This window comes from Camelus dromedarius, chromosome 16 (genome assembly GCF_036321535.1).
Source record: "Camelus dromedarius isolate mCamDro1 chromosome 16, mCamDro1.pat, whole genome shotgun sequence".
NCBI classification, from domain to species: Eukaryota; Metazoa; Chordata; class Mammalia; order Artiodactyla; family Camelidae; genus Camelus; species Camelus dromedarius.
In genome coordinates, this window is record NC_087451.1 from 16,016,961 (window position 1) to 16,042,115 (window position 25,155).

The 25,155-nt window shown below is 40.8% G+C and overlaps 1 protein-coding gene across 3 annotated transcripts in view; it reads right to left on the reverse strand.

Moving 5' to 3' along the window:
* Positions 1 to 25,155, reverse strand: part of ZZEF1 (zinc finger ZZ-type and EF-hand domain containing 1) — a 94,405-nt gene that overhangs the window by 60,491 nt on the left and 8,759 nt on the right. For all 3 annotated transcript variants that reach the window (XM_064495049.1, XM_064495048.1, XM_010987925.3), the window contains exons 2-12: positions 20,462 to 20,606; positions 17,172 to 17,366; positions 15,445 to 15,616; positions 14,089 to 14,288; positions 12,443 to 12,653; positions 8,922 to 9,038; positions 7,761 to 7,939; positions 6,120 to 6,218; positions 4,739 to 4,830; positions 4,210 to 4,358; positions 66 to 177 (exon numbers count right to left, since the gene is read on the reverse strand). In XM_064495049.1, coding sequence (XP_064351119.1) covers positions 66 to 177; positions 4,210 to 4,358; positions 4,739 to 4,830; positions 6,120 to 6,218; positions 7,761 to 7,939; positions 8,922 to 9,038; positions 12,443 to 12,653; positions 14,089 to 14,288; positions 15,445 to 15,616; positions 17,172 to 17,366; positions 20,462 to 20,606 — 1,671 coding nt within the window. The remainder of the gene's footprint in view (positions 1 to 65; positions 178 to 4,209; positions 4,359 to 4,738; positions 4,831 to 6,119; positions 6,219 to 7,760; positions 7,940 to 8,921; positions 9,039 to 12,442; positions 12,654 to 14,088; positions 14,289 to 15,444; positions 15,617 to 17,171; positions 17,367 to 20,461; positions 20,607 to 25,155) is intronic.

Consider the following 25,155-nt stretch of genomic DNA (forward strand, 5'->3'; position numbering starts at 1 on the left):
AACACCTACAGAACAAAGGGAGGGAGTGGGCGAGTACATGAAGGCCACAACTCACTGATGCTTACTTTGGCAACTCTGCACTGTTGTAATTTGACATCTGCTTCATCCCACTCTTCTTCCAGCTCAAACCAGCCAATAGGATCATCCTCTCCAAGGTCATCAGACGAACAACCGATCCTGTAAACACAAAGGTAATCACAAAACATTTTCCTGTTTCTAAACTTCTCAAGGTCTAGAGTAAAGCACCATCTAAATGGCATTTAACTTGTTTATATGGTCTGTCAGTTAACCGTCGAGGACAGGGTGTGGCACCTGGTGCCTCTTTGAACATATGGGGTAGTTGGTAGTTCCTCCCCACTTGTCAGCCTCCTCATCTGTGAAATGGGAATGATTATTAGTCCCAAATATAATCTGGGAACTAAGGAGGAAGTCTGCTTCTCCAGATAACCGGCTTATCTGAAGAATGAGATATGTAGTCAAAGTATCTTAGATGAGCTACTTAAGAGTAAGGTACAATGCAACAGTTGGTGCGCACTTCTAGAAAGATCCAAAGGAGAGGCAGGTTCAGTTTTCCTTCTCTACGTCTGGTGAACATACATACAACTGGCCTGAGGTCCGTACCTGCAACAGCTGAAGGGTAAGAGCTAGGCAGCTTCCAGATCCCAGAACTCCAAAAAAGGAAAACTTCAGCCTTCATGGGCCTCAGTACTTTTTCCTATTCCTTAAGAAGTCCTCCCAGGAAAGCATTTCACCCCGGAGGCTGAAGAAGCACAACTGTCTCTTTTTAAAAATTGGATACTTGACTGGTACTTCCTTTTTCGGGATTAAATAAATGAGGAGAAAATAGCAGTCTTTTCAAGCAGCATTCCTAAGACTTTAAACTAATTAGTCTGCGACACAGCTAACAAGTTAGCCAACACTTGAGTATTTTGTATGGATAAAATAAGCAAACACAGGGATTTACAGCAAGAAGAAAAAGATGAAGGACCCAAAGTAGGTTCTGTAACAGAGAGAAAAACTATTCTCTTTTTACCATAGTCTTTCTTAGCATAAACCTTTCATGATCTAGTTAATCCTAAAACTAATGGGTCAATTGGTATTCTGTCTTAGCCAGAACCATGTAAATGACTCATCAATATTGTGTATTTGAGCAAATGAACTTATTTACAAAACAGAAACAGACTCACAGACATAGAAAACAAACTTATGGTTACCAAAAGGGGAAAGGGGGTGGAGGAGGGATAAATTAGGAGTTTAGAACTAGCTGAGACAAACTACTATATGTAAAATAGATAAATAACAAGGTTCTACTGTATAGCATAGGGAGCTATATTCTATATCCTGTAATAAACCATAATGGAAAAGAATACAAAAAAGAACATGTATGTATATGGATAACTGAATCACTATGCTGTACACCAGAAACTAACACAACATTATAAATCAATTATACTTCAATTTTAAAAATTAAATAAATAAAAAGTTTAAAAATACTGTTTTTTTGAGGATTTTTAAATTCACTCTTTGGGAGTCATCAAGGAAGTCTCTGAGATACAGAGAGCTGGCAGGGTATCAGAGATCAGGAAGAAGCAACCTTGTTCACCACACCACCCAGCAGGCGGAGTGGAGAAAACAGAGCTCACTATTAGTCCTCTTAAGTATACAGAGCAACCAAACAACTGGTCCTGAGCCTGCTGACTGACCAGTGTCTAACCAGAGGACAGGGAAACACATGCTTCCCTGTGGCATTTAACTTGTTTATATGGTCTGTCAGTTAACCGTCTGACAGACACATGTCTATTAACACTGATCTCCAAACTGGAGAAAGACTGATAATTTATAGGCCAAACAAATCAGGATTTCAGAGTAGTTCAGGCTGGAACCAGGAACTAAATCAGCAAGGGAATAGTAAATAAGCCTGCATTTAGGTTTTAAAAAAAAATCATCCTATATAAGATGTGAAAGATCTTGTTTGACAGCAGGTTTAGGAAAAAAGACCTGTTTTAAAGTGTCCCAGGAGTGGGAAAGACAGATACTTAAAAACAAGTGTAATCTCTAGTTACCATTTTAAAAGAAAAGTATCTTTTAAAAAAGTACGTATGTATGATGAGAGAGATATGTTCCAACTCATTTAGAGGGCTGGAATTAAGACCACTGAGCTGAAATTACAAATTTCAATTAGTTTCAGTTGAACATATTCTAATATTCTAATAAGGATATTCGAGAGAGGCTGTATGACCCTTTGTCAGGGATGCCACCAAAGGAAGTCCAGCTGAGAGAGGAACTTATTCTAGATCCTTGCTGCCTGAAGTGCGGACAGGGAGCATCAGAGTCACCCAGGAGCTTGTTAGAAAATGAAGGTCTCGGGCCCCCCCAGAACTACTGAATCAGAATCTGCATTTGAATGTAATCCTTGGCGGTTCGTTAGCACACTAAAGCCTAATAGTATAGTAGCGGGCAATAGTAAAAACTCCAACACCTCATTACCTGCAAAGTACAGGAGCAAAAAGAGCAAGTACCAGGCTCAGCTCCATGAGTTCTAACTTGCTACTAGTAATAAGGGGGCATCAACAATGACCTCTGTGGCTAAATCCAACAGGCCCACTTCTACAGTTACCCATTCCCGCGTGACACGTGACACCACCGCCCACTCCTTACTTCTTTACGCACGATTTTCTCTGGCTTTATGAGGACACATCCCTGACTTTCCTGCTGCTTCTCTGGCTGTTTTTCTCAGTCTCCTTTTCTCTGTCGCCCCTTAAATGCCAATGCCTTTCAGCATGTTGACCTAAGGTCTCTGCTCTTCCTAGCTCACATACTCCTCCAGGACGATCTCTTCTAATTCATTTTAAACTATCATTGAAATGTCTCTCTTATCTGTGCCTTCAGGACGTCTCCTCGAGGCTCCTGACCTGTTGATTCAACTAGTTCAGTTATCTCAGAGGCTTCCTGGAACCTCAAAGCCAACAAGACCAAAACTGAGCTCATCATCCTCCCACAAACCTGTTTTGTCTGAGTATTATCAATCTCAGAAAAAGGCACTACCAATGTTCCCCCTGCCAAGCCAAAACCCAGGACTCACTGACACCCAGGCTTTCTTTCCTCTCCTGCTTTATATCCAGTCACTCCCCAGGCCCTGCTGCTTCTACTTCCTTGTTGTCTCTCACATGGGTCCACATCTTCCCATGGCAGCTGCTGCTGCTCGAGTTGCGGGCACCCACACTCTGGCTCCCTAGGTGACAGCAACAGCCTCTACCCATCTCATCCTGCCTCCCTGCTCACTCTCCTCCAATCCACGCCTCACACGGCAGGGGAGATGCGATCTCCTCCTCTTCTTCAAACTCCTCAACAACACACTGCCCCCAACTCCTCTCCCCTGCCCCCCACCGCCTTCAGGATAAAGTCCAAACCCTGAAACGGAGACAAAAACTCCTTCAATAACCTGACGTCTCCTACTCTCCAGCATCTCCTCTCCCCACTCTGCCCCTACAGCACACCTCAGCAACGTGGGTCTGGTCAGTTCCTTGAGTCTGCCAGACTCCATCTGTAAGTTCTCAACTCTGCTCTTCTCTTTGCTCAGGACACTCTCTTTCTACTTCTGCAAGTGGCTGATTAACTTTAACTCATCCATATTCAACACTTCCTCCAGGAAGCCTTCCCTGATCAGGTCAGGTGCTCTGCCATGTGCTCCCAGGGTAACTTCTCTCTCCTACCTAGCACTTACAGCACTGTGACACTGCAGGCGTTAGCATTTGTCTTCAAGCTAAATAGTAGGCTCTACACAGCAGGGACTGTGCCAATTTGCTCATTATGGTATCTTCAGTGTCTAGCATCAGGCCTCGAACATAGTAGGTGCTTAATAAACATTTTCAATAAAAGCATAAAAACAGGAGGAGGGAAGTTGGAGCCTGGGTAAATTTTCCAGTGGCTAGGTAAGAGTAAAGACCTCAGGCTGCCCACAGTTCAGGCGTGTGTCACTACCCAGCCATTTTGAAGATGTGCACACCTAGTCACCGAAGGGACCAAGTAAGAGTCTATGAACAAGTTAAAATATACATTTTCACATGTGCTGCCAGAAAGCAATGAATGCTCATGGCCACTGAAGATGGGTTAGTAGCAACTTTCCTATAAAAATAAGGAAATATATTTCACCAACAAGAAAATGTATACACTCTTATTAACTACAAAAATTTTTATTCTGCTCCTTACCTGCTTTTTACAAATTGTCTGTATTCCTGAAGCTTCCATTTGTCATATTTTTCAAACCTTTTAAAGTGTTCCTCTGCATGAAATTTATCAGAAGATGAGTTATAGGCAAACACCAACCCGCACTGGGCACCAATGCCACCACGTCGAACCTGGAAACAGAGAGCTAAATAAAGTACATAAGCAGGGCCAAAGTTCTGTGGCCGTTTTGTTCCCAAATATTATGGTCAAATTCAAATAGCTTAATGCAAAATCAAATGGACAGAATGCGATTTCAAATACATCAGGTCCTGGAAAAGTAAAAAGAGGCTTCTCAAGAAATGATTCCTTCTCTTTCTTGATCCTCATACTCACACCATTCACAGACTTACCAGTCAAGTCACCTTTGTGCCCCGGCCTCTGCTACAGGCCTGCCACAGGATTAATAACCACTACATGTTCGATGAAAAACCAGTGACATGGACCTCTGAAATGCAATCCTACTTTTACAGACAGTAGTAACATTTCTAAAACAAGGCAGCATGAGAATTACCATAATTCTGATCTGCGTAACTTGGAAGGCAGATTCAGTTCCTGTAGAAAAAATAGTACTTGCTCTGGTTTTTCCAGTCTCTGTAAGAAAACCTACAAAAAGGAAAAACTAAAGTTAGGATGACTGGTGGATTTGTAATAGCTCTAAGAACTAAGAGCAGCAAAACCAAACCATGTCCTTTGAGGCAGGGTACTCTCACGAAAATTAGAAAAAGATTTCCCCTCTGGACAGATGCCACCCCAATGATAAACCGCTATGTGACAGATCATGGGCCAGGTGTAACTTTCTCAGAGCACAATCTTTTCGACTGTACAGGCAGCCCTGCTCTAAGTTAACAGTAAAGAAATAAAAAAGTTGATAAAGACTTTAATTCAAAGAGACAGAAGACTGGACAATTAATCACCTTTCTGAATCATTCTTAAAATCCTGACTGTTAGAGGCAAGCAGGCTTAAAGGCTGAGAGAGGATTTATTTAGCTTCTAGAATACTCTGTCAGGGAAGATTGTGAAAGTCTTTGAAATGGGCAGAAAAAGAATGCTGGGTGTTCTGTTCAGCACACCAGGAGAGGAGGTGTGGCCAGGGAAAGCACATTTTCCCAGAGGCCTTTACTCTGCTGGTGCTGAGAATGACCGCAAGAAACAGGACAGAGAGGAGGCGACCCTTGAGCATACATGAAGTCCGTTCTGCTGTGAGGAAAGACAAGGGGAAACGAAGTCAAAAGCAGTAAGGCCAGTTTTTGCAATGTTTGATAACTGCTGGAACATTCCACATCCTTTACTGAACTGGCAATATTCAAAGCAGTAGAGTGAATAGAAAGGGGACATACGCAGGAGACTAACTGGCCAACAAGATGGACGAGAAAGAGACTCACAAACACCCCCACTGGATGAGGAAAAGAGCCTCGGCGCTGGACAGCGCATCAGCAGTCACCACGCTGACGCCAGGGAAGGAGTGAGGCTTCCTTCCGGACACTTCCAAAGTCAGACCAGCCACATGGAAAAACACCTTTTTCAGCTATGTTTTTAGCATTATGGTGCTACTGATTCACCGAGTTTCTCAATATTTTAAGATAACACAATAGAAAGACAACCTGAACTTAAAAATGGTAACTTTTTACATTCAAGAGAAGTTCCTGCTTTTCAAAACTGAAGGCTCTTACGAACTTTTAAGTTGTTATAGGCGACTGACACCTAGCAAATGACAATGCTGTAGTAGAGAAACCACACAAACGTGTCAGGAACCACTGAAGCCAACTGAAGGACACCTGCAGTGAAGACTGCATACCCTGAAAGTTTCAAAGACCAGAGTGTGATCTCACACAGCCCGTAGTGAGCACCGCGGCCCTTTCCGTTCACCAGAAACCGACAGGCCAACCACTCACCGTCCCTCGTCCACGGTTCAACAAGGAGGTTTTCAGGTCCTGACTTTTCTTCTTTTCCTTTGACATCACAGGCCTGAAGAGTCAGCTGGAGAGGCTTACCTGATCAATGAAGAGAGAGAGAGAGAGAGCCTTAAGTCAGAGCTACAAGAAAATGAAAATTAGGGTGCACATCAGTGGAAATGGAGAGCCTGTGGCCATCCAGACTGCGAACTAAAAGTTTACTCATTTAAAAGCTAAAATAGAGAAGTAATATGACACAGAAGTTGACACCATCCTTTTGTGATTTCCTGAAAGAGACAACGTACAGTTTATGTCCCTAAGTGACTCCAAGGAGAATCACTCCAGAATAACCATTCTTTAGAAACAAAGCAGATTATAAGACACAGATTAACAGTACAGACTCAGCATATTTGTGTGTGTGTAGGAGGGGTTCCTAAGACATTACTTTGGAGCCAATAATTAATTTCATTGTAATTGCATTTAAATATATAAATAGTGTCTTAGGGGTTGGGGCCTTCTTTCTTTAAAACTCTCCAGGCAAATTCTGACAGTTTTCAAAATTATAAAACTCAATTTCTGCTCTAATGATCTGAAAACTGTTCTTTTCTTTTGTTTGTTTGTTTGTTTTAATAATACAATGAAAACTCTATAACCCTATTAACCCAGGCCACAGCTTCAACATTATCAGTAATGAACAGTCCCCCTGTGCACCCCTCCCCTCCCCTGTGCTCCCTGCCCAAGTAACGCTAAACGGAATTAAGAACTTTCTGGAGAATATCTGCCAGACACCACGCATCCCTCCCATCCAGCCATGCCTGCTACAGGCCCTCTACCCTCCTCCAAAAAATGACCTTGCCAAAATCAGTGGGGGGAAAGGGGGCTGGATTTACAAGACATCAATTGTCCAACTTTAAAAATTAAACATAATTACTGAGTCATATTATTAAGGCAAAGGTACAAATATCATGAGGAGACATCACAGTACTGCCTCTGTTACCGGAGGGGATGGCATCAGTGCTGTGCTTTGTGGACAGAGGCTTCAGCGCTACAAGCAGGATGGCACGTGTCAAGTGCAGTCATCAGAGCGGCCACACAGACTCTTGTGTTGAGGATTAGAAGCCTCATCCTGAGTCAGAAGAAAAGTACTAGGATGGACTGCTGTTGGGCCCGAGGGGAAAATTGGTGGCAGGCATGTATGTACGTCCATGTATGTCCTTCCAAGCAGCTGACAGCCATCACGAGGATGCAGGGGATGCCCTCTAAGACAAGCATCCTTTGCACAGTGTCTGGGGTAGTTCCGTTCCTCCTCTAGATGAGGGGTACTCCAACTTTCCAACCCCTTGGCCTACACCATGAGACACTTCTGTACTTTACCAAAGACGGCTGTGTTCAAATGCCCACCAAGCCTAAGTGATTAGGCCATTAGTGGCCACTCAGGTCCTCTTCTGCTAATGCTGCCATAAATGAACCAGCATGTCCCTTTTCCCTACCAACCTCACTCAAAGGAGATATGTTCATCCAGGAATCATGGTAAAACTACAACAACCCAGTCCACAAACTACACAAAAAGATAAGAAGATGCCAGAAGATCTAACAGTGATGATGGTTTTATGACATGCCCATTATGCCAAGGTCATTTACCGTATTTAAGGAGCAGGTTCTGCCTGACCGATGCCATAGATGAGATGAGGGACAAGGCATCATAGTGTGTGTCCAGGTGGTCAGTGACCGTACACAGAGAGCTCAGCACTTTGGCAACACTTCCTCTTGCTAGTGCAAAAGCCAGAAGGGTCAGCTCCACCTCAGGAGTAGAAGAGCAGCTATAAACAAAGAGCAAAAACCATGAGAAAATACAGGTAGCTCAAGCTCCATGAACTGATCACTGTACGTGAAATCAACCTGCCATATGCCTTCTATGCTTACCAGAAATACTTTTTCATTCTTTCTTTTTTTTTAATGGAGGTACTAGGGATTGAATGCAGGACCTGTGCATGCTAAGTATGCGCTCTACCACTGAGCTATACCCCTACTCGGCCCAGAAATACTTTTTCAAAATCCTTAAGATAATCTCAAGAAAAACTAGATCAACTCAGAGGACCAGGAAATTAAAGCCTCACTTCTGTACCCTTAATCTATAAGATTAAATAATGCTATCAATTTTAACAAGTCAAACTTTATAAACCAAAAACAGATAAGCTTCTGCAATAAGCCTCTGTTATGAAGAGGCCTTGATGATGTGGTTTGGCCAGAGAGTGAAGGGTTTATTCCTTCAAGCACCAATAGTGTATGTTAGATGTACTCCACGTCACACATATCTGCCTTTGTAATCACATTACACTGAAACTTTTAAAGCTGTCCAGATGGCTCAGGGCCTGGTTTGTACTCTAACACAGTAATATCTTCAGGGCTCACTGCGACAGAGCTGAGTGTCCCCACATGAAGCGACCCCTCTATCAAGCTACCAGGGTGTCCCTTCCCAGGTCTGTGGACAATCAGGCTTGTCAGACTTATGCTGGGCTGGGGCCATGAGTGAACTGAGAGGCTTCATGTTTTGGACTCTGAGATCTCTGTTGGAGCTCAATCAGAGGACTACTCCACCCTCGCCCGCAATCCCCGAGGTCGGGTGACACTGCTAAATAACCAGAGTTTACATGAAGGAACCATTATTTCATTTTCTCTTCAGTTGCTAAAAATGAACCATTTTTAGTGACCTTTAAAAGATTAAAAAAAAAAAAAAAAAAGGCTTAGCAAGCACATATGCCCTCCCACCAACCGCCCCCTCCCCAGCAACCTTGATTTTACCTAGTTATCCTTATGAGGAAGCTGTCCACTTCTTCCAGAACGTTGGGAGACAGGAAGGTGGAGAAATCTGTCGATCCTGGTGAGAGGGAGAGCGGAGGCATGTGCTGCAGTGCCTTCCTAGAAGTGCCAAATGTAAAATCAGAAAAAACCCGGGCAAAAAATAAATTTAATAATATAATTCTAGACAAAAACCAGAAGTTTGTTTTGTTTACTTCCTTATCAAGAAACAGATAGTGTTTCTACAGAGAACCTGGTACACAATATAAACCAGCCTCTCTTCCCCAGGAGTCCTGGTGCCATATAGTTTAGTGGGGGTTCTTTCTTTTCTTTTTTCTTTAAGGGTTCCATTTCCTTTTATAAAAGACTATTCAACCCTCTGGAATCAAGTATTCATTTTAGGTAGTAGGAGCAAAAGACATATATACGCTACAGAAAAACCCTGAGTTCTTAGAAAACTTGACCCCAGCAGCAGACCAGTTTGTGACACGATAAAAAAAGTGAGATCTTATATGTTCGATTTTCAGATCTACAGTAACTAAAGATGTCTGATGAATTTTATTTCCTCCTAAACATATCAGTACCCATCACTTTCTTCATTCCTGCCTGTGTTTCTTGGCCTTTCTGCCTTAATGTTTCTCTCTTCTCATCTCCTTTTACAATAGCTTTACCTCCTCATCTAATAAACTCATGCAACAAAAAATTGCCAAGTCCCACTCTGTGCCAGCAACTGTGCTAGTCAATGAATGCACCAGGGACAACTTGAAGGTATGCAAAAAGTAACACAAAATTCTACAGCTGACATTTTATGACAACAGTAGTGAGAATCCCTGAAACTATGTTACCTCTACGTTGCAAAATGGAAAAAAAACAGCAAGGCTAACACAGTGTCAGCTCCACTCTGCTCTCATTTCACGTCCCCTCTGTTCTATGTGAGCTGCGTCAGCAGGGCAGCTACACTAATGTGCAGTTGATCAGCGAGGTCTCATACACGTGAGTGGCCTGCAAAGACTCACTGAATATATTTCCACTTTTGTTTCATAACATTTTTTCTTTCTTATTTTTCCCCCTTGATCTTTTTTTAAAGTAATTTTTAAATTTCAAAATAGTTCTAAATCACTGATATTTAAAAGTTAAGAGTGAAGAGACCATTGCAGAATCAACTATTACAATTGTTTAGGGATATAAACTTTAAATATATCTGTTCTTCAACAACTTTCATAGCTTCACAAAAATAAGGCAGAAAGCTCTTCCTCTTCCCCTTCCTGAAAATTCAGTCCAGAAAGTAGGGCTGTATAAGGCCAAGGCCGGCACTCCTGTGTGCTTGGGCAGGCATGTGGGTGGGTGGGGCACATGGTGGCCAAGAGTGAGGTATTGGAGTCAGGGTTACTAAGCAGGGAGAAAGGTATCTTGCACAAAAGACAGGAATGGAATGAAATGACCATGGAATGAAAGTACCAAGAGGGCAAGGAGGGTATCCAGGCAAGGGCTGGGGAGGTGGGAGGCTGGTTATTTGGAGCAGGATTGTTTAAATAAGTAAATACATTGAGCATGACGGAAGCCATGTTTCTCACAATCAGAGAAGGGAGTTACAAATACAGAAAACTGGAATGAACGCCATAGTGCTGAACAGAATTAGAAGCATCGGTGTAAACTCAGAGCTTTCAGTGTTACAGATACAAAAATAAATATAGGTGTCAATGTGCCTATGTACACACATATGTATCTATTACTTATATACAAACATATATTTCCTAGCTGTGTCCACTGAGAGAAGCAACACTCAGCAATGAATTTTTTGTTTGTTTAGTTTCTAAACCCAACTTTCCAGTAAAAGCAACCATGACTCTTTAGAAAAATGGCTGCTGATTCCAGGACTATGGCAGGAAACATTCAAGATAAGCCTGGAATATCTTGCCATTTTAGAAAGTAAGGAAGTGTTCCAAGACAATGAGGACATGTCAAAAGGACACATGAACCAGACTGAAGAGGTTCCCGTCGGCCAAATCTGGGCCAGTCTGAGCATCAACACTGTGAAGAACTATAACCCGGTGAATGAAATAGGGATCATGACCCATACCACTATAAAGACTGATGAGGAATGGGATATTTACATAGTCTCAAAGTACCTCCTCACAAAATATTTATTAATTACAAAAGGAATTCTTTTACAGTGGAAAAGTCTAGCAGACAACACTTTCAGGGGGCAAAGTTAACGTCACTAGCACTAGTGACAGGACAATCTGAAGTTGTGTGTTGCCTGATGGGATGCATGAGAACCCATCATCACTTCTACGATATTCCTGCTAAAGACACAGAACCTAAATTTGATCACGATGAAACTTCAGATAAATCAAAATTGAAGGACACTCTTCAAAATAACTGACGTATAATTTTCAAAAGTGTCAAAGTTTTGAAAGTCAAGGAAAGGCAGGGGAATTGAAGGAAACTACAGAGACATGACAATGAAATACCAAGTATGATTCTGGACAATCTGCAAAACGTGAGTGGTATCTGAGAATTAGATGGTAACAGTGGATAATTACCTGATTTTGATGGTTGTAGCAGAATGTTTTTATTTGCAGGAAATACATACAAAGTATTCAGGAACCATGGGGCACTGGGTTGGCAAATTATTCTCAGTTGGTTCAGGAAGAAGCTGGGTTGTTTTTGTTTTGTTTTGCATTGCACTTGCAATATTTCTCTAAGTTCGATTTTTGTTGTTTGTTTGTTTTTAATTTTAAAACAGGCAGGAAGAAAGGAGTCTGGCCAAATGTTACCCTTCAGATCCAGCACTGCCAGCAGCGTTATTTGCTTAAAAGTTTTATTTAATAGCAATAATAAATCTCAAAAGACATCTAGAGAACAAAATATGAGCAATCTCTTATCTGATATTTTGATAGCCTACACGAATAGTGCCTATTATCAGTTATTAAACTTACATACAATACTAATGCTTCATTACTCCTGAAGCTAACTGTTCTGCCTTGTATGTTACTATTGGGTCTTTTTGCCCTAACAATTTCTTAAGAGAGAATTTTTAAAGGTGTTCTACACTTAAAAATAAGTCAGTTTGGTGCCTTGAAAAGATTTCTCTCATTAGTGAAAAGAACCCTCAACCTAGGGCCTCTGTCCAAAGACCTATATTCAAACCGATCCATCACTGCCTGCCCCTGTACCTCAGAGAAGGCCACAATATCCTTGTCTATGTATAAAATGGGCATAATTTTTACAGGTACATTTTGCAATGTAAGTAGGTAAGTAATATATAACATCTGAAGGTGCTTCATCCAATATAAAGTGCTATGCAAATGTGAGCCAGCGTTCCCCAGTGGATAAGGACTATGAACGGCAAGTGTGACCCCCCTCATAAGACCAGAGCCGAAGGCACAAACATGAAACAACAGGGCACCTGGGGATGAGCTGTTGACTGAGTCTCGATGATTGAAGGCTGCTCAGTGACTCACCCTGAAGGGTTAGAGGGGGAGTGCACCCTGACAGGCCTGGAAAGCAGAGTGACTTACTGAGTGTTGCGCAGCACCGTCTGGACAAAGGCAGGATTTGTCTCCATGGAAGCCGTCACCAGGGATGTCAGCAGAGACCAATACCATATTGCAGAAGCATCTGAGACTGAGACCCCAGACTTCTTAACTCTCTGAAAGCCAACAGCCCTCAGACCATGAATTCTAGTGTCACATCCATCACTAAGACAACGCTTTATGTTAATCTGGACATCTGTCAAGCGCAAACAACAAATTCAGTATTGGATTAACTTCTTCAGTTCCGCAAATGCTAGGCTTCCAACTAAAAGCAAAATAGTAATTTGCATTTTGAAAAGAAAATTCTGAAAATATGCTTTGATGCCAGAAGTAAATGATGTGTGCAATGGAGCTAGTATATAATAAAACTTGTCCAAAAAAAGCACTGACTAATCTAAGGAGTCATAAGAATATTAATGTGCAAAATTAAGGGTGGCTTAAATCTTTACATCACAAAGTTTCTTAGGAATTTATGATTCTTGAAAATTAACACAAAGTACATTTTAAAAACCCTGATTAAATAGATGGTAAGAAAATTTCTAGAATTTTTCCTAGAGTTCTGAAATTGGATTAGTTATAAAACAGCAGCTGGCTCATAGCAGTTGAGAATTTCTTTCTAATAATCAAATCCAAACAGATGACATAGGCATGACTCACTGTTAAGGGCTGTCACAATTTCTTATTTGGGTTGGAGAGGAGGAGGTGAGAAGTTAAGAAAGACACAACTTAGAGAAAAGACCACCATAGTATAAGACAGGAAGCGTCTACTCCACAAGCTTAACTACTTCTTTGCCTAGGGGTGAGACACAAACACTCTACCTCCCTAGGCCTCAGTTCCTCTGAGCAAAGTAAGAACACTTCTTTTGGCCCAGGAAAGCATGAGAAGAAATGAGACAAAACATGAAGCATTCCGGCTCCCTGAATGAAATAAGCCTGGAAAGAAATCACAGAATTGTGATTATTTCCAAAATGCTATGTGTGAAGCAAGGATAGAATAGTATAAAAATGGAAACAACCTAAATGCCCAAGAATAAAAAAGGCTGGTTAAAATTATGGCTTATTCTTACAACACTAAATAAAGGTGTGCATGAATATATGATAGGACAACACGTTGAAAAGTTACAAAAGAGCACGTACAAAATAGCACTGTTTTTGCAAAATGATATGTATAGATATACGTAGATATATATACACAAACCTATTTTTTATTTAAAAAATGTGTGTGTGTATATATATATGTGAGTGTGTGTGCATTTATACACACACACAAATACACAGATAGAAGAAAAGGTCTGGAAGGATCCACACCAATGGATTCACAGTGACAATCCCTGGGTAGTAGGATTTTGAGTAATTTTTGTTTATCTATACATTTCTAATTTTCTAATAAGAAAACAAAAATAAAATATTTTTAATTAGAAAAGGCTTTACTGCTTTTCTATAACTTTTAAAAACACTGATTAGATGAAATAATGACTGCTTTTGTGTACATCATGAGAAGCAAATTGGATCTCCAAAGAAAGACAAGCAGCTTCTCTACTTGAGAGGTCTTCCTGCCAAAAAATGTTCCTTCCTTCCTCCCCTCCCAGTCCTGTTTGTCAGAAGGGCGAGCTGCATCTCGGTTAACTCACAGAGCTGACTGATGTTGGCATTCTCCAGCAGGGTCACGTAGCCGGTGACATTGCTGGGAATGTGCACATCGCGGACTTCCTGAAGATCACCGGCACTCCTCCCCACGGCTACCGTCACCTGCTGCGGCATGTAGCTCTGGTCAGTGGCAGCCACTGCAATGGACAGGTGCCTAAGCACAACATCTGGCTTCATCTTTAAACTGGAAAACATGTAGAGCAGAAACTACAAGTGTGTATACAGGCTGAGAACTGGCAGGGCCCACAAGTTCCATCGCCAAGATCTTGTCTGTGACATACCCAAAGACTGAGTTTCCTAAAGCAACTAACCTGAAATGCTGGCTGTTAGTTTCAAAGCCCTTATGACCTTCCCGAGTTTCTAAAATTCCTTTCAGTTCAAGATCAATCTTATATTTCCTTTTAAGCTACTAATGCAGGCAGGAAAGTAGAATATGAACATTCTAACAAAATCTCTTTACCTGGTAACAAGCAAATTCTAAACTGCATCCAAAGAACTGAGTCTATTCTCTCATCTGTAAATTAGATGGCTAAAGTGCATATTCATCTTCTGTGAGAAAACAAGATAATTATTTCCATTTCTACCAACGGAAATTAGCCCATTCTCTGAAGGGACAGGTGACATATTAGACAGCAGCATCAGAACTTCTAGAAATACCAGTTTCTGTCATCAATTCCACTCCGAGATTCCTGACCACCCCATTCCCTCTTGCTCCTCTAAAACTGGTCAACTTAGTTGCACACTGATTTTTTAAATGTGTAGAAAGGATCTTAAAAAGTAAAATCATATCAGACATAAGAAAAGTATTTGCCCCTTGTGATACTAATTTTCCTAAGAAACTAGTGAAAAAGATCTGAAATCAGTATCATAAAATATTAGTCAAATGCTAATTCTCTCCCTTAAAAGACCAAGTAAAGAAACTATCCAAATTTATGAATATATGAACCATGTTACATAATTTTACATGATTCCTTTTATTTGATTCTTAAAGTACCTTCACAGATAGTCATAAGAAAAAATACTAGGCAGTTAAGCAGAAAATATTCTAAAATTTAAAAAAATAATTTTTTTTTAACACATTGATCGTATAAGAGAAAGAAAGCATGTAATTTTCTTGGGCTTTTTCACTCAAGAATTGGTATATTTGCACAGAGAACTGTATTCAATAGTTTATAATAACCTATAATGAAAAAGAATATAAAAAAGAATATACATAGTCTGTGTGTGCATATATATAAAAATAAGTGAATCACAATGCTGTATACCAGAAACTAACACAACACTGTAAATCAACTATAGTTTAATTAAAAAAAAAAAAAACCTGGTATTACAGCACCCACCGAATCCAGTGTGAGCGAGCGCTGCCATCTGACTGCCAGTAGGATGACGTTTCTCCATTTGTCATCTTGTCAATGTCTGCAGGGTTGGAGGATGTTTCTATATAAGCGTAGCACTTTGCTACTGACTTCAGTTTGTCCATCTCTGGGCTTCTAGTTAGATCTCCAGGGCTTTCTGCAAGAAAAACCAGATTTTATCAATTGATATCTCTTCCACAAAGAAAAAAAAAGTCATTTAAAATACCTGACAGAAATACGCTTGATATTTTGGCCCTAGAAAAAGAAATGCTCCCTAAAATCTCCTTCCAAATTGGAGAACATGACAACGTAGAGAAACATAAGCTGATTATAAGTACAACACTTCAATCATTGGTATATTTGCAAAACTATGCCAAGAAAATGGTGACTTATAGTTTGAATTTACACTTCTTTGAGTGAGATTTTTTTAAGACACTTGTTCATAAACCACTTGTGTTTTTGAATATGGCCTGGTCCTACCCTCATCCATTTTTTACTGGGTCACAAGTCATATCAATTTATGTATTTTATATATAATATGTAATGTATATATACCCATATAATAAGTAACATTTATCGACTGTTTACTGTGAACCAGGCACTTTTCTACACATTTTCTACATATTAATTCATTTTAGAGATAAGGAAACTAAAGCAATTAAGTAATTGCCCAAGGTCAGAGTTAGTGAAAAACTGAGTCTGTCACAATACGTTACAAAATATACTCTTGTTCCCTAAAATGTTACTTGTCTTTTGAATCTGCTTATGGTATTTTTTTTCACTACACAAAACTTTGCATTTGCATGCAGTCTAACTTATTAATCTTTTCTTTTGTCATTTCTGAGTTACACGTCCTGCTTAGAAAGGTTTTTTTCTATGTCAAGATTTTTATAAAGTGGAACTACTTTCTTCTAGCACACTTACAGCTTTCTTTCTGGTTGAACTTTTCAATCCATCTGAAATTTATTTCAGTGAATGTAGTAAGTTAAAAATCTAGTTTTATTTTTTTCTCTAAATGGCTAACCAGTTGCCCTAACTCAACTTGTTGGTGAATTCCCATTTCCTTCCTGACGTGTAATGCTAACTGAATCCAGAACTATACTCCCACATGGACTTGGGTCTGTTTCTGGACTCCATTATGTTCCACGGATCTGCCAAAAATTATCAACTTTTGTTGTGGTCGCTGAGTGAGTCTGTAGTGGTTTCCCTCCTTCATTTACTCAACAGCTGTTCAGAGTACTTACTGTGTGGCAGGCACAGTTCTGGGCACCAAGGATAATGAAGCAAACCAGACAAACAAAAACCAAGTAAATAATACTGTTACAATTTCAGACAATAAGTGCCATTTAGGCCATTACACAGGGAATGGTGGGGGTGAGGGCATTAGGTAAGAGTGATGAGGAAAGGCTTCCCTGAAGTCACATCTGAGCAGAGACCTGAGTGACAAGAAGCCAGTTGTGTTAAGAAGAGACTGAGAGGGAGAGGACGGAGAGGAGGAGAGAGAGGAGGGGGAGGGAGGAGAGGGATGGGGGAGGGGAGAGGAAGGGGAGGGGGAGGGAGGGCAGATCACATTCTTATGCTACAAATTGATCACTATTATCTTTTCAGAAATAAAAGCAGGGAGAAGTGTTGGCTCATCCTTTCAATAAATACTGCATTTGGAAAACACGACGAGCAAGCATTTGCAGGAACCCCCACCCCTGCACACGTACCCTTTTCTTTTTGTACCAGTTGGTCCAGAGACTCCTTCAGAACAGAAGACCGCATGGTGCACATGTTATTGCAGTGGTCCAGCAGGGGGTAGGGGATGACAGTGCTGGAGAGCCGATTGCGATGCAGGAAGCGCAGAATCATGGACGAGTGAACACCCAGGCCCTCCTTGGACTCTGAAAATATGTCTATGAAACCTAAGCAGAAAAAAATCCATTTTTGGTATTTGCAGGAACCCACCACAATAGTTTCCAAATCCCCTGCCTGGCGACCTATCTGAATTGGCTGAATTAAAAGCAGCCATTAAGACTCTTTATTGATATTTTCAGCTTTAATCATTCAAAAATCTAAGGAAGCTTTTAAGAAATGAATCAGTAGTAATCCCAATTTAAAAATTAATTTCATTTTAGTTTAACAGAATTTTAGCAGACTTAGGAAAATGATCTGTTTCAATCTAAGCTTTAAACTTTTATAAGTTTAATTTATAAATTTAAATACTAACTAGAAGTTTTTAAAGAAGTTTTCCATACAGAATATGGGCTAGGAATAAAGTTTGTCACATGAGAGACTAAAGGCATAACTGCTTTTATACTAAGTAACATAAGACAATAATGATAATACAACCATCACCCTGACCACAATTCCTGATGGCACTTTACAGTTTATAAGGTCTTTCCACACACATCATCTCATTCGGTCCTCACAACAAGGTGGTGGGGGTGGGGGTGGGGAAGGCACCAATGGTACCAGTATCCTTGTTTTACAACTGAGGAAAATGAGGTTCAAGGGACACACCAAGACAACAAAAAAGGGGTAGGACTGGAAACAGCCCCTCGCACTCCCTCCGAGTGCTCCTTCCCCCATTTCAGTTTTTTCTCTCCAGTGTGTCTCATCTGGAGTCTCCCTCATCTGTCCATCCCTCTGGCCACGGCCCAGGCTCTGGCCTCAACACCGCCCATTCAACCCACCCAGAGATCCTAAGGGGCTCCTCTGGCAGCATTTTGTCTGACATTAACCTGAGTAATCTTACAAAAACACTAAACAGGCATGTCTGCCCTGTTTCAAATCCTTCCGTGGCTCCTCAGAACCTACAATAATATGCTTTGAACTGAGGTGCACATGATCCAGATGGTTAAGTGAAGAGAGAATAAACGTGGCAGCTTTTCGTGGAGTTCAGATATGCCTGTAGATTTGGGGAGGATTTGTTTTTGGTTTTGTTTTACTTTCTAATTAACCATCACATACATAACAAAAAGTACATATGTTATAATTGCATCACTTGATGAACTTTCACAAACCGAACACACCTACACAAGCAGCGCCTAGAGCAAGACTCTAGAAGTCCGTGGGAGAAACTGCTCTTAAGTGTAAAACAACAGGTTACGTTAAAGCAGAATGAAACTTCGCACTGATTTTTTAAGATAAACATGAAGAGAAATTACGCACTTGAAGCAGCCCATTTTGATTCGGGCCCCTACACAAAAACCAGGAGATGCTGCATAGATTTCCCAAGACTCAGAAGTCTGTGCCATCCTTGTCCCGCTCTTACAGTTTTTCTTCTCTTCGCAGAGTAATACCCAAACCTCACGTGATGGGGCTACTGATGCTGCACTGAACGGCCCAGAACTTGTGCGAAAAAACAGACTGATTCTTATAATGGGAAAACTTTTGTCATATGCCGACATAAGCAGTGAGTTCGGTAAAGGTGCTGTCTCTCTTTCAAACATTCAGCACCCATGCAGTGAGACACTAAAGGAGGAAGTGTCAGTCTGGGTTAGACAGAGGATCTAGGAAACTGAGATCCCACCAGGGAGGTGAGCTCAGCTCACCAAGGTTTGCCCAAGGACTGCAATAAAACAACTCTCTTAAGTTAGCTGTTGCTAAAAAATTTGAGCAGAAAGTCCTAAGTCATGACCCTGCTGGGTAAGCACCTTGGGATCTGGATCCCCAGTTTTTGTAACAGAATCTCTCTCTCTCCTCAGGATCACCCAGAGCAACGGTGCACTAAGTATTACCTAGTGGTGAATTCCCTGGTCTCCACTCCTTTCCCCTCCTCCCAGAACATCTCTCTGAGGTGTCCAAATAAAGCTCCTCGTGCTAGCCGCATGCTGGTTAACGCAGAGGCGGGAGTAACCAAGACATAAGTTAGCTAAGCATAATTCAAAGCATAATTTTAACTGTCATTAGACCAGGAGAAAAGTTAACATGTACAGGCAGCCTATAAAAATTATACAATTAGGGGGTGGGGGGTATAGTTCAGTGGTAAAGCATATGCTTAGCATACACAAGGTCCTAGGTTCAATCCCCAGTACCTCCATTAACAACAACAACAACAAAATTACATAATTAAAGACAATTTGAGGAAGGGTGGAAATCGGCATTCTTTATTAAGCTAGAGAAACCATCCTGCCCTAGCTCAATACATCCTCAGCAAGAAGCCAGAGAGGTCAAGGACAACCAGAGTTACATTTATGTATTTATCAAGTCTATCTGCCGTCTTGCTGCCCTAGCTCAAGTATTATGACACCAAGTGCACAGAGCAGGAAAGGCTCTCAGATAAGATAAACTGAACCAAAAGAATGATACACAAGGGTTTTTTTTTTCCTTTCAAATTCAACTGTTTTTTCACTAGGAGAAAAAAAGAGGGTAATTTTGATACTGTTTCTGAGCTCCCCAAAGAAACCATACCAAAACATAGACAAAGCTTTTTCATAGGTACAATGTAGAATAAGTAATACTTAATTTTAAGCTATTTTTATTCTTGCTTAAATTTCAGAGTGACAGCTTCCTAAAATCAGTGGGTGCCCACCATGTGCCAAAAATTGTACTAAATGTGAGGACACAGCAGAAATAAAAGAGAAGGTTCTTTGCCCTCATGGAGCTCACAGGATAAGAGTGAAGACAGACGTTTAGAAGTAAGTGAGTAATAACCAGCTAATTAATTACAATGGTCGTATGTAGCAAAAAACAAATGCAGGATGCTCAGAGAACATACACCTGGATCCAGGGAATACTTCTTGAGAGAGCAAAATAAAAAGATCCACTAAGGAAGGTAGTCTCAGGACAAAGGCTCCTAAGAATGGGAGAACTGCTCAACCCCCACTGTTTTGGGGAACAAGAGAGATGATTACACTGAACGCTAATTCAGATCATGAGCTTAACGAAGACTATGAGACAAGCATGTTTATTTCATGGGGCCCACAAGCCTGCCTCATTACAACCCACATCACAGCAAATTCATCTGGGATCTAAGAGAGCGTTCTTTAATTCAGTACTCAGATGACAGCCTTACCTGGAACAAGAGAACAGGCTTGCAGCTGTCTGATGATGTGGCTCAGCTCCCCCTGAAGATTAGCTCCACTGGAATTCTTGAGGGCCTCCAACATGTTCTCAGCATCAACGGTACCATCACCCTCTGCATCAAACTGGGCAAAGGCCTACAAGACCAGAGACGCAAGAAAATCAGGTCTGTTTCAAATCTTGAATAATTTTTTTGACACTTCTAAGACCAGCGATTTTTGTTGTTATTGTTGTGAGAAGAGTTCATATATATTATTCAAAGAACACATAAATTCCAGATAGCAACTCACAATGCTCTGTGGAATGTGTGTATATAAGTATTGCTATATGCGTGCAGAATTTTATCATCTCATCTCTTTCAACAGAGAAATCTCCCTTTCCCCAAAATATTTCAAAAGAAAGCAATCACTGCAAAAATTTTCAGCTGAACACAACACTGTAAATCAACCCAACTTGAATAAAAGTGTTTTCCAACTGTTTACAAAGTACCAAATACAAAGCTAGAATTAGAAAGAATTGGCTTACAGTAGCATCTCAGGTTTAGCTGGACTTTTTCTTTTAAAGCTCTTTGGACACCAGAGCTAACTGGGTTTATCCACTTCACAGCCCCGTTTTCACTAACTTTTAACCATAATGTAATTTGCTCCCAGCCCATGTTGGGCCATCTGGGGAACCGGGAACAGCACGGGATTTGGCTTGAATCCTGCTCTGTCACCAACTGGCTTTGTGACTTTACACACATTTCTTAGCCTCCATAAGCCTCAGCTTCTTGATCTGAGCGATGGAGCAAATATTACCAAACCCACAGACCACTGCCTGGATGAAGTAACACTGGAACAGAGCCGAATATACTGAAAGCACAGGAGCAGTACAAAGTATTCCTCTTCTCCTTTCTACCTGCACTGTTACCTCCTTCAAAAGGAGTCTATCATTAATATCGTCTGAGAAATATCTTTAAAAGTATTTTAATACCAGCTTCACTGAGGTATAATTCACATACCATACAATGTAAAGTGTACAATTGGTGGGTTTTAGCGTGCTCAAGGTTTTGTGGCCACCAGCACCACTAGATAACAAAAAAGAATACTGCAAATCATGGACGAACAGGATGCTAGTATTAAAAAGTCTATTCAGAAAGTTTTGACAAGCTCTTGCAAATTAAAATATCACAGCAAAATGAAAAGCTCAAGCAAAGGGATAGACTGGGATTTCCAAATTGTAGAATAGATAAACAAGATTACACTGTATAGCACAGGGAAATATACACAAAATGTTATGATAACTCACAGAGAAAAAAATGTGACAGTGAGTGTGTATGTGTCCATGAATGACTGAAAAATTGTGCTGAACACTGGAATTTGACACAACATTGTAAAACGATTATAAATCAATAAAAAATGTTAAAAAAAAAAAAAAAGCTCAATAGATTTTGGAAGATAAATCTCAATATGTTCGAAGATAAAAGTTGACTAAAGTGCCCAGAAAGTAGAGCAAAAAGACAAAATGATGGAAACTGGGAAAGAAAAGAGAAGAAAAATCAGAAGACCAGTCCTGGAGGTCTGAAATCCAAATAATGAGTTCCAGAAAACAGGAACACAAAAAATGGAGGGGAGGAAATCACAATTGTTATGATTCAAGATAATTTCCCCAAATTGAAGGCTATGAGTTCTGAGGTGGAAGAGGCTGAATGAATACATGATGGATAAAAGTACACCATAATGAAATTTCACAACACTGAAAGGAAAGAGAAGTTCCCAGCTCCAGGGAGAAAATACAGTTTCCATGTAAAAGGTCAAGAATCAGAACGAAGATTCAGCAGTTACACTGGAAGCCAGAAGGCAATGGGAACAGTGCCTTCAGCATTCTGGGGGAACTCTTTCTACCACAGAAGTCAATACTCAGCCAACATACATCAACCTTGAACGAAACAGAAGCATTCTTACACATGCAAGGCACTCCAAAAATGAACTACTTGACCCATCTTTATTCAGAAGGCTACTAGAGGATGTGGCCACCAGAATGAAGGAATATGCCATGGAAGAGAAAGAACGGGACCTGACCAAGAGAGCAAATGAATCCCCAGGGTTATTCCAATACGACAACCGCACAGCAGACCTAGAGAACATCAGGTCCGGACTGAAGCAGCTCCAAAGGCTCTGGCAAACGGGGCTTTGGGAAGATGAAGCCGACAGAATATTCATGTGTTTGAACATACTGAATGTTTGTGTTAGAAGAGATTAGACAACTAGCAAAGAACCTAAGATTCAATTAAGGATAAAAGACAAAAAAAATTTACCAAAAGAAAAGGACCAACTCAGTTGTTAACTCCAGAGAAAATAAAAAGATGTGTAAGAAAAAATAATCATGGCTCAGCTACGTACAGAATTTACAAAATCCTAACAACACAAACATCAAGAGCAATCTAAACAGAAGTGAAACACGTCTACTTGGAGGACAGGAGATGTGCAGGTGGGGCAAGGACAGGAAGGCGAAAGACAACTGAAGCCTCATCTTCTACACTGGGAATAAGAAGGATAAAGCCTGGAACTGAAAACTCATTAAGAAGTAATATAAACATACATTTGGTGACACAGAGGTAAATACTAAAGACTGAACTCAAGAACTGAAAAGTGATTATTCCTAGGGAGTGAGCCTGGGACGAAGAGCAGGGGACTAGTGCTTTTTGCCCAAGTCTCAGGGCCTCTAGACTATGGGAGTGGTAAAAACAAAACAAAACAGAAAAACCTTTACTAAGTGTCCACTTTAAGCATGGGATTGACTGGATGAATAGTTTTACAACTTTTTTTTCAAAGCTGTCTAATACTTCCTCCTCTCTAAATAAAACTGTATATACGCTGGAAATATCAGCCAGAGAAGGAGATTTCTGGCACAACCAGACAAATTTGAATATGGACTGAGGATTAATTAAACAGAAATGAACTGGCATGGAAAGGTGAAGACCACTAACTGAAAAAACTAGGCCACAGAAGAGTATCAGAGACTGAGCTCAGGTTAATTGGAACAAAAAGCAAATATGTACTTCCCACACTGGTACCAAAACATAGACAGACAGACAGACAGACAGATTGATCTATATATACCCGAAAGAATAAATATCAAAATATTAATAGTGCTAATATGGCAATCTACATATGTTGCTTTTGTAATAATAAAGAGGAAATTATGAATATTAAGAAATTTAAAGCACATCCTAATATAAAAAGTAGAGCCACGGGTGTGGAGGAGGTAGAACAGAAGCACAGCCTGTCTGCCCTGAGGCCCCGTGCTATGAATACACAGTACCCATAATAACGACCTCCCAACACTTTCACATTATAGCACAGTGAGAAAATAATAATATTTGTATGACTCGAAGTCTGAGGGGATTAGCACAGCTGTAACCTATTCAACTGGGGATGACACATGGTTTGTGAAGCTCTGAATTAATATTTGAGCACTCGCTAAATTCTAAGCAATGTACATATCATTTATTCCTCACAACAGCAAGAGGACTTACTACTAACCTCCCCATTTTATAGCTGTACAGAGAGGTCAGACAACTTGCCCGACGTCACACAGTGAGTATTTGACTCCAGGGCTCCAGAGCTCAAGGTCTTCAGCACAACTCCATTCTCCTGACCAGAGAACCCCTGCCAGGAGTTCCTCACAGTCCAGAAACTGTGTCTCTTAGCTGCATCTCTTTCCTCCATCTATAAAACTTGCTCTCGGTACCTTTCACCCATGTTAACTCAGCATCAACTTTAAAACTGAGACTCACTCTCTGCAAACTTCAAGGAAGCACTCAAGTCCTACTCCCACCGAAACTTCCACATGTCAAGCGCTACTTGCGTCTCAAGTGCTGCCTGTTCCCAACTTCCCACACAACTCCTGCCTTTTATGGCTGATACAAATTCCATATAAGCAAGGCTACAAAAACAGTGACATTTTGCTATTTTTAAACAGACTCTGTGGATCTGTCAATAGTTAATGGATATGATAAAAAGAGTTTTCAAACAAACAAAAAGACATTCTGGATGAGGAAAGAAAAAACAGCATTACTAGCAGCTTCACCAAACAAATATGTAATTTCCCAACACTCAGAAATTGTCCTTAAAGAAATACACAGGTTTTAAAGTCTAACACTTAACACTCAGTTTGTTTCACAGAAGCCAACTGACTGAGCACTTACTCACCACCACCTGCTAGGCAGCCTTATATACCTGACCCGTGCTTGGCTCTGTGCACACTGGGATGATCAGGGCATAGTCCCTGCCCCCCGAGTCCTCACAGCTTAGAAGACAGATCTGTAAACCAGCAGCAGCAATGTCACAAGTGCAATAATTATAACAACAGAAGTAACGGCACAAACAACTATAATAGCTAAGATTTCCTGAGCATTTACTAGGCATCAGGCAGAGCCTCACCTGGCTCGACGCGTATTTTTCATAACCCTAAGGTACGTACTACTGCTTAACTAGGGAGGGACAGAGAGGTTAAGTATTTTGCTCAAGGTCACATGGTCAGTACTGGTAAATGATGGAGCCTGGATTTGAATCCTAGTATGATTTGGGGCCCCATACTGCCAACCACTACACCAGGAACTGACAGACACTCTAGAGGCCAGAAGCCCAGGAGAGGGAGGGGTGTTTGGGGGAAAGTGGCCCTTAGAAAATGACCCTTGAACTG